Source organism: Corylus avellana, chromosome ca5 (genome assembly GCF_901000735.1).
Source record: "Corylus avellana chromosome ca5, CavTom2PMs-1.0".
Taxonomy (NCBI): Eukaryota; Viridiplantae; Streptophyta; class Magnoliopsida; order Fagales; family Betulaceae; genus Corylus; species Corylus avellana.
The window spans coordinates 21,517,160-21,527,865 of record NC_081545.1 but is presented as its reverse complement, the minus strand read 5'-3'; the positions used below and the strand labels follow the sequence as shown (position 1 = coordinate 21,527,865).

The 10,706-nt window shown below is 38.9% G+C and overlaps 1 protein-coding gene across 1 annotated transcript; it reads left to right on the top strand.

The window, feature by feature from the left end:
* Positions 1–6,592: 6,592 nt before the first annotated feature.
* LOC132181939 (uncharacterized) lies at positions 6,593–7,444 on the top strand. The gene is made up of 2 exons (XM_059595162.1): positions 6,593–7,165; positions 7,316–7,444. Exons 1-2 carry the CDS (start codon positions 6,593–6,595, stop codon positions 7,442–7,444), a joined length of 702 nt encoding a protein of 233 aa, XP_059451145.1.
* The last annotated feature ends 3,262 nt before the right edge of the window (positions 7,445–10,706 follow it).

Here is a 10,706-nt window from a genome sequence, read left to right as displayed (position 1 = left end):
ACCCCGCAAGTCGAACCTGAGGCTTAAATTTTCGTGACATCATATCTTTTTATTATAAGCAAAATATGATCAAAGATCAAATGTTTATCAAAATTTTGACTAAACATATACTTAGAAATTTGCTTTTAAAGTCTTTATAGAAAGAACCAGTGTCAAATTATTGCGGAAAAATGTGAAACACCTACAGGATATAAATTGTAAAACTTTCCTTGGACAATTGAAGAGGAATGGGTGTGTGACTTTTTGTTGAAACCTGGGGAAAAAGGTGACCTTTGTTCTAAAGGATTATCTTTTTTTTTTTTAATGAGATGTGTTTACTTCCTTACTTATGTAAGTTTATGTCTTCGCTTGTGGGATTTGTCACACACAACACTTGACATGCCTTAGCCTTTGCATTTATACAATTGCATTGAATCTATTGATAATCCATCGTGTTTGTGAAATTTTGTGCATTTTGGTTCATATTGTCATGATGATTGGTGCTCTTTTTCTTATAATTGTCATAAGTTTGATTTTGAGTATCTTTAAAAATGGCATGTGCATTTTTTATGAAAAGTAAGAAAGTTGTTTTTAGAAACATATTTGAGAAGTGTCTCTCCTCAATTTTGGTCCTTCTTTCTCAAAACGATTTATTGGTGTTACAAAACCTTTTTGTTGATTACGTGTTTCTTTGTGCATGCATTTAGAGTTGTCATCATATTTTGCATCTCTCTTCATGCTTTTTAAGTTTTAGGTTTGCATTTTTGGATTTCCTAAGAGTTACAAACTCAATCTTGAAGACTTGATGATCGTTAGTTCTCTTATTCTTGAGTTTGTATTCTTTGGACCATTACATTCTAGAAGTTGCTACTGTGCATTAGGTTTTCAATGTCATTAACTTAGGTTTTGGACTTTTTATGTGATTTATGTGTTGAACTTCATTGAGCCTTCATTCTAGTGCAACACATACTTCATATGCTTTCATTCATTGATCATTTCATTTACATGCATTCCTTCCTAGGATTGGTGAGTGTGTTTAAGGTTGAGAGGTTGTCACACATAGGATTGTCTTAACCTTAGTTGTGGTTGTCCACACACATGTACTCTTGTGGTGTGTGCATCACCTTGCTTAGGTGATTGAATTATGTTATGATTGCAATGTGTTGTGTCTTTGCATGCCTCTAATTTTGTTTATCCTTATTTCCTGTTGCATGTTTGTTTTTCCATTGATGATGTTGTTGAAACTTGGATAAACTTAGGGTTATTCTGTTTCAAATATTTGGCTTCTTTGTCTTGTGGACTTGAATAAATTGGGTGCTCCGTAATTCACATGGTCACGTGTTTCAGAAGTAGGGATGGTTTTTTATTTTCTTGACTCACATATTTGGTGCTCTTCTTTGAAATAGTATTTGGGGGAATTTAGGATTCATGGTTTTTGATTGTGAATTTTTACAAATCTTAACATGTTTAGGTTTTTTTGTTTTTTTTTTTCTTGCATTTACACATGAGTGGTGTCTTGATAGCATGTTATGCTGATTACTTGTTTCTCCCATTACATATTTTCGTAACATGTGAAATTGATGTCAATTGCCTTTTGATTATGTTGAGAGATTGCAATTGATCATTCACATGCTATGATTGTGAGTCTGTGCATTTTTTATTCAAATGTGCTTGAGATCTGCAAGTGCCAAGTTGGCTGTTGTCATATTCTTTGTCTTCGTTTTCACAATTAGTTGGATGACTTGAATTGAGCATTTGAATAAAATGTGTTTCTTTGAACCTGCTTGCATTTTTCATGTGCATAAGTTGAGCCTACCATGCCCTTATGTTTGTGTTGTGTGCTCATAATGTTTATATTCCCTTTCCAAGGATACAAGTGACGCCACTTGAGTTCCTCCCTTAGCTTTTATGACAAAATGAGGAGAATGTGGTTTGTTGGAACACTTGTTAGGGAGAGGTTGCTTATGTTAAGGGGAGTTAACATTAGAGTTGGGTTTCTTTTGTGATATCTTTCATATCTCTTGTATTCTTTGACATATTTTATGAGATACTTTGGCACTAAATGTTTCATGACACATGCTTGTTTATCTGCCATTCTTCGCACTAAATATGTCGTTGTTATTGTTGTTTTGTTCTCTTTCCTCTTGTCCTATCAATTGAGTTACTGATATGGAGAGCATGTATTCCTTTATATATCCATTTATCCATTCTGACAAAAAAGGGGAGAAGTTGTTAGTTTTGAGGAGTAGACTTTGGTGGTTATGGGGGGGTTGAATAAATGATATCCATGTTTGGTGTCATTATTCATTTTTATTCTCCATATATTTAATGAGTTTCTTTAGTGTTTCCAAAGAATAGGTATAATGCATATCTTCGATCTTGGAAAAGCATATGTTTAATGAGTTAGTTTGCTTGTAACCTTTTCATCTTCCCAATGCTCTTGGAAAAGCAATGGATGTGTTTACGGAAGTGACACCCAGACATCACTCAGACATCTCTTGGGCATCACTTGGAAGTGATTGGGTCACTTGGGAATGAAATTCCCATCCTTGGGGTGTCATGGAGGGACACATGAGGAGAAAACCATAAGTTACTGTCCAATTCCCGTCATAACGGAGCTGAATTCTCATTAGGACGTAGCTGGTTTCTACAGAATGTTGGAAGCCCTTTTTGACCTAGAAAACCTCTAATTTTGAAGAAGCCTATTAGAGAAAAAGTTGTATATCAGGGAAAGAGCTTTCCAGAGCCATTTAGTTTGCATCATTTGAAGCTCGAGTGAAAACGTTATGGCCAAAATACCCTGGCTGGTTTTTTATTGTCACTCAATGTTTTCTCGTCAGATGGAGCATCAGAACGGGACATGTGACGGAGATGTGTCATTTGTTCTTCCCATCATAATGGAACTACTTTCCCGTCAGTACGTGGATTTTTTAGATCTATTATTTTATTCATCCCGTCTTAACGAGAAATGTAACCCGATAGGACATGAAAACTAAAATGTTTCTCCTATAAAAGGATTTTCCAGTCACTGTTCACAGCAGACTTATTGGGAGAAATTTTCTCTGTGCAATCTCAAAAGTTCTCTTCAAGAGTTGTGTCTCGAGAGTTGTTTGTTCAAAAGAGGACGTGATAAAGCTTCGGGCTGTCCTTTGCTCTTGATTGGAGTTTTGCTTGATTGTTCAAAGACACAAAGATTGTCGGTTTTGGTTACTTAAAGAACGAAATCTACCGAAGGGTCGGTGAGGAAATGCACTCCATGAAGATAGTTAGGATGGAGACAAGCTAGGAGCTTGTTGTTCTTACCAAGTTTAGAGGTCCTCTAAGGTTGTGAGTATCGTCTAGTCTGTAACTCTTAATCTTCATATAATGATTTCCAGAGCTTGGCTAATCCGGAGTGGTTTTTCCCTTTGATTGGTTCAAAGGGTTCCACTTCGTCAACAAATTTTGTGTTCTGGTTGTCTGAATGATTCTATATCTATGACTGTTTTAATATTGAGAATAGCTTTTGATGTGTGCCAAATATTGCATTTTTGGACCCCTTAAATTACTTTTGTTAATCCTTTAGCTGTCTAATTATCTGATTTCTGGGTTAGTTTTGTGTCTTTAGTGTTTTGTAGGTTGCTGGGAAAACTACGGGATTTATGTGAAAGTTGCATGCTTTGGAGAAGTTGCCAACGGACTTACGATCGAGCGCAGGATACTACGTTCGAGAGCACTTGCGCTCAAGCGCAGCACCCTATGATCGAGCGCAAACACGCCCAGTCCAAAGACCATTACGCGCACATGCTTGCGCCGCAGAGAGGAATTGATGCTCGAGTGCGCTCAAGCACACCAAGTGTGCGATCGAGCCCACTTGTCCGATTGGCAACGACTTTTATTCTAATTCAACTTGTAAACCATAGTTTTAGGCCTATAAATAGATAATTCTCAAATCAGTTTAGGGAGGCTGCGAATTTTGACATTTCAGTGGAGAAAGAAGAGAGTTTTAGGGTTTCCTAGCTTTTGGATATCAACTTTGTGATTCAATATTTGTAAGTACTCAATTTTCTATGATGAATTCAATGAATTCCGTTTTGTCTTTCAGTACCATGAGAGGCTAAACCTTCAATTAAGGTTGAAGATGAAGCCTCATTTATGATTAGCAACTTTGTTTCATGTATATAGTGTTTCCCAATTTAATGGTTTAATTGTCCTATTGTTTTACTTCTAATCAATCGGATTGAATAATTCTTGGATATCTTTTGTGATTTAAGGATACACTTGATGATTCAAGATGATTCAATACAATTGATTGCTTCGTTTTCTTTGTTAAAAGTTAGATTTCCCATATTATTTATTCTCTGGATACAATTGATGTTTTGATAAAATTGAATATTTTCTTGTGATTTACGGATACATTTAATGATTTGATTAAATATTGGATTTCTTTTATAATTTGGGTTATGAATGGATATATGGGATGTTTTGATTAGTTCGTTGAAGCAATTGTAAAACAAACCTTTTTTTTTTGATAAGTAGCAATTGTAAAACAAACCTAAGATTTACATGTGAGAACGTTGGGGAATATTATAGATCATGGAACTATATTGTTATGAATTTGTGAGTGCAAATTCTAAAACCCTAGTGCTTCATCATTAGATTATATTCATTTTAAATTGCTTATGCCTTTGATTTTTCATTCAAACAATAATCTCTCAAAATTTGGAACTAGGTCAGGGTTCAATTAATTTAGATTTAACATCGCTTTCAAGAACGCAATTCCCTGTGGAATCGACCTCGCACTTGCAATCCATTAACTACAATTGATTCGTGCACTTGCGAGTATTATAATTTGACACAACAAGTTTTTGGCGCTGTTGCGGGGGAATTGTTCAATTTTTTAATTGAATTTATGTCTAAATTGATTTTATCTTTCTACTAGTTATAATTAGGATTTTATTTTTCTGCAATTTTTATTCTTGTTTCTAAGAAAAAAAAACAAAAAGAATAGATTTTTTTAGTTTCTGTTTTACAGCTCCGGATCGCATCTACTCTTGCTAGTGCTATCGATCGCAGCCCTGCTATGCTTGAGTGCACTCGCGGCCAGAACAATTGGCTTGTGTGCACCTGTGCACGACCATCAGCTCGATCGCACCTACAGATCAGAGCACCTGAGCTTGATCCCATATCACTTAGGCTCGAGCGCACCTACTCAGTGAGCAGCACCTGCAGCAATTTCGTAGATTTTATCCATTTTTTTGGTCATTTTTCGTGAGTTTTTGTTTCTGTTTGCATTAATTTCTTTTTGCAATTGTGTTTAGTTAATTTAGTTCAATTCAGTTTAGTTTTTAGTTTGCTAGTACCTATTTGCATACTCAGTCGTAGATCTTTAAATATGGAGCTCACCACGTTTGATCCCAAGATTGAAAAACCGGTGAGAGAGAATCTAAGACAGCCGGCAAACTCACCTATCAATTCTCAAAGTTCTGAGTCTGATTCGGAAAAGTCTGCTAAGATGGGAGAACAACATCCAACCAGATCCCTCAGGCAATTGTTTGCACCTACTATTACCAACACACCATCATGTATAGTGCTGCCGGCTACCAATGGCACTCACTTCGATTTGAAGCCGACTGTGATCAATTCTCTTCCTTCATTTAATGGGTTAGAGAACGAAGATCCATCTGTTCATGTGAGGTCCTTCTTGGATATGTGCGACTTTGTTAATGTGCAAAATGTCCCGGTAGAATCGATGCGTCTTCGACTATTTCCTTTTTCCTTACATGATAGGGCGAAATCTTGGCTACTCAACAATAGGCCTGGATCCATCACCTCTTGGGAAATGCTGCAAAGCAAATTTTACAATAAATTCTTCCCAATCTCCAAAATCAATGATCTATGTCAACAGATCACCAATTTCAGGCAGAAAGAGGAGGAGAGATTCACCAATAGCTGGGAAAAGTTTAAAAAGCTTACTATGAAGTGCCCACCCTATGATTTTGAGAATGAAACGATAGTTCAATATTTCTACAGGGGATTGACGCCAACGGAGCGAAACTCGCTTGAGTCTATGAATGGTGGAGAATTATTAAATCTTATAGGCGATGAAGCCTATAAAACTTTAGATGAAATGTCCGAACGCACACAACAATGGGATTTTTAAAATAGTTGGGATAGATAACTTCCTGCTCCCAAGACGAGAGGCCTCTACGAGGTGAAGAACAGTGCTGAGATAAGGAAGGAACTTAAGGATCTTAGTAGTCAGTTTGATACTATGGTCCTAAACAAACCAATGAATGCAGCGGATACTTACCAAGTTGACGTATGCGGGCTATGTGCCAATTCAATACACTTCACTCAAAACTGCCCAACTCTATCAACAGAATACCCGACGGAGCAAGTCAATGCTTTCAATGAGTACAGAAAGCCCACAAGTGGACCTTTTGCTAAGCCTTACAATCTAGGGTGGTAGAATCTCCCCAATTTTTCTTGCAAGCAAAATCAGCCCCTGAACCAAGGAAGTACATCTACTTAGACTCAGAATCAATTCCGGCCATCTTACCAAGCCCAACCACCTTCTTATCAGTCCACCACTCTAGTGCCACAGCCTGCACTATAGTCATCACTGGAAGACATGACGAAAGCATTCATGCAATCAACTGACAAAAACATGCAGGAGATGAACAGACTCAACTCCCAAACAATACAAGAGCTGAAGAACTCCACCATACCAAATAGTAGAGACATACAAGAGCTTAAGAATTCCACTATGGAGTTAAAAGGTTTCTCCCAAGTCAACACTCAAGCTATTACCAAGATGGAAGGGCAAATTGGCCAACTAGCCAATCAAGTGGGGGAAAGAGAAAGAAGAATGTTCCCAAGTCAACCTGTGCCTAACCCAAAAGGGCAATTTGTTATTGGAAATTCTTCCACCTCTACTCATGGACAGGAGCATTTGCAAGCCATCACCATTTTGAGGTCAGGCAAACAAATGGATAATCAAATGGTCATGCCTAAAGAGGCAACTGGAGCTACAAATGAGAAGGAAAGCATGGACAAGCCTGCAGGAGATGCTAGATCCGACACTGCCATTCCGATTACTGTGGATCAGCCCAGAAAGTACGTTCCCAAAGCTTCCTATCCAGAGAGACTGATGGCGTCAAAGAAAAGCTCGAAGTTTGATGACATTTTGGAAGTGTTCAAGCAAGTGCAGATCAACATTCCATTCCTAGATGCCATCCCGCAAGTGCCTTCTTATGCCAAATTTCTAAAGGATTTGGTCACAATCAATAGGAAGACGAAGGTCTCCAAGAAAGCTTTCCTGGCTGAGTAGGTCAACTCTATTTTGCAATACAAGATGCCTGTCAAGTATAAGGCCCCTAGATGTCCTACCATTGATTGCAAGATTGGTGACAACCGAGTTGAAAAAGCTCTGTTGGATTTGGGGGCTAGTGTAAATCTCCTGCCATATTCAGTATATGTTTAGCTCAAATTGGGAGAGCTGAAATCTACTTCAATTACACTTTAGATGGCTTATAGATCTGTGAAGGTCCCGAGGGGAATCATTGAAGACGTTCTGATCAAAGTTGATAAGTTCTACTACCCTGTAGACTTCATCATCTTAGATACAGAGCAGGCGGTAAATACGGAGATTCAAGCTCCAATCATATTAGGGCATCCTTTTTTAGCTACGGCTAATGCCTTAATCAACTACAGAACTGGAGTCATGAAGATATCTTTTGAGAACATGACAGTGGAGCTGAAGATCTTTGATATCAGCAGGCAGCCATTTGAGTATGAGGAGATTAAAAGCACATGCTTGATTGAGGAGATAGTAGAGAAAACTGTCAATGAACGGAATATTGAAGACCCCTTGGGAGAATGCCTTATTGCACTGGGAGGTGACTTGGACCTGGATACATTATTAGAACAAGCTGACGCCTTAGTAGACTCAATTCCTGAGATAGAGACTAAGACTGGAGAAATCAATAAGACATCATCCCCAGATCCTTCTTCATTAGCAGTTGAGCCTGTCAAGCAAGAGTTGAAGCCGTTACTAGACACCCTGAAGTACAAGTTTCTGGATCCTACTGAATCTCTGCTAGTGATCATTGCTTCCGACTTGGATAACGATCAAGAACAAAAGCTGCTAGATGTCTTGAGAGAGCATAAAGAAGCCATAGAGTGGTCTATTGAAGACATAAATGGAATCAGCCCAGCAGTAGTGATGCATAAGATTCACCTACAAGAAAATGCTAAAACCTCTCATGAGCCACAAAGACAGTTGAATCTGGCCATGCAAGAGGTAGTCCGAGTTGAGGTGATCAATCTCCTGGATGCGGGAATCATATATCCGATTTCTAACAGCAAATGGGTGAGTCACATCCATGTGGTGCCCAAAAAGTTAGGGATTATGGTGATCAAGAACAAGGACAATGAGTTGGTCCCAACTCGTGTGCAGTTAAGATGGAGAGTGTGCATCAACTATAGAAAGCTAAATTCTATAACAAGGAAAGACCACTTTCCTTTACCTTTCATTGAACTGATGGTGGAGAGATTGGCTGGCCATGATTACTACTGCTTCCTTGATGGCTACTCAGGCTACAACCAAATTCCACTGGACCCCGAAGACCAAGAAAAGACTACTTTCACTTGTCCTATCGGTACATTTGCCTATCGCCGTATGCTGTTTGGTTGTGCAATGCACCTGCTACTTTTCAGCGGTGCATGATCAGCATCTTTTTAGATATGGTTGAACATCACTTGGAGATATTCATGGATGACTTCTTAGTCTATGGTTCGTCATTTAAGGAGTGTCTGCATCATCTCACCTTGGTGTTGTTACGGTGTAAGGAGAAGAATCTGGTTTTGAATTAGGAGAAATGCCACTTCATGGTGAAACAAGGAATTGTTTTGGGGCATGTTATTTCGCACAAAGGTATCGAGGTTGACAAAGCTAAGGTCGATCTGATCTCCAACCTTCCACCCCCGCGGACAGTAAAAGAGATTCTATCATTTCTGGGACATGCTGGGTTCTATAGAAGATTCATCAAGGACTTCAGTAAGATAGCAAGACCTTTATGTAACTTATTGGCAAAAGATGTTCCTTTTGACTTTAATGATAAGTGCCAGACAGCCTTTTAGATTTTAAAGAAGACCTTAACCTCTACACCAATCATTCAACCACCTAATTGGGGAGTGCCGTTCGAGATAATGTGTGATGCATCCGATTATGCTGTGGGAGCTGTGTTGGGGCAGAGAGTGGAGAAGCTTCCTCATGTCATATATTATGTCAGAAGGACCCTGAATGATGCACAACTCAACTACTACACCACTGAAAAGGAGTTGTTAGCTGTGGTGTTTGCTTTGGATAAGTTTAGATCTTAATTGCTAGGATCTAAAGTCTTAGTCTACTCGGATCATGCTGCTCTAAAATATCTTTTGTCAAAGAAAGATGCTAAATCTCGTCTCATCTAGTGGATTTTGTTGTTGCAAGAGTTTGATATTGAAATTCGAGACAAGAAGGGTTCCAAGAATGTGGTAGCTGACCACTCATACAGCTGGTTATGGACTTCAATGAAGATGTTGTGCCTATTGCTGAGACATTCCCTGATGAACAACTTATACACATCTCTCAAACTCCTGCACCGTGATTCGCAAACATTGTGAACTACCTCGTCACCACCCAGATGCCATCACATTGGACCAGGCAAGACAGATCAAAATTCTTGGCTGGGGCAAAGTACTTCTTTTGGGATGATCCGTATCTATTCAAATATTGCACAGATCAGATTATAAGGAGATGCATTCCTGAGAGTAACCAGCAAAATGTCCTCTCTTTTTGTCATGATCATGCATGTGGAGGTCACTTCAATTCTAAAAAGACCATGTCGAAGATTCTTCAAAGTGGATTCTATTGGCCCTCCATCTTTCTTGATGCCCATGCCTACTGTTCAGCCTGTGATAGATGCCAGAAGTTAGGGAATATTGGAAGAAGGAATATGATGCCACTAAACCCGATCCTTATTGTGGAGCTTTTTGATGTTTGGAGCATCGATTTCATAGGACCCTTCCCTAATTATTGTGGGTACCTCTTCATCCTTGTGGCGGTAGATTACGTTTTCAAGTGAGTGGAGGCCATTGTATGCAAGACTAATGATTATAGAGTCGTGCTGCAATTTTTGAAGGAAAATGTGTTTGCACATTTTGGGACACCACGTGCCATCGTCAATGATGGGGGGATGTATTTCTGCAACCGATTTTTTAAGCAACTCATGAAGAAATGCATCCCCCTAGCAACCGATTTTTAAGCAACTCATGAATAAATATGGCATAACTCATAAAGTTGCAACTCCCTACCAACCTCAGACAAGTGGGCAAGTTGAAATATCCAACAAAGAAATCAAGAGGATATTAGAGAAGACGGTGAACCTGACAAGGAAGGATTGGTCTCTTCGACTCAATGACGCTTTGTGGGCATACAGGACTGCATTGAAGACTCCGATTGGCATGTCTCCCTACCGACCCATGTATGGCAAGGCTTGCCACCTTCTTGTGGAATTGGAGCACCGGGCTTCTTGGGCTATCAAGCAACTGAATTTCAGTCTCACCAAGGCTGGCGATCAAAGGAAGCTACAGCTCAATGAATTAGAAGAATTGAGGAATGATGCCTACAACTGCGCCTAGTGGTACAAAGCTCAGATAAAGAAGACTCATGACCAAAACATTTTGAGAAGATCGTTTAAAGT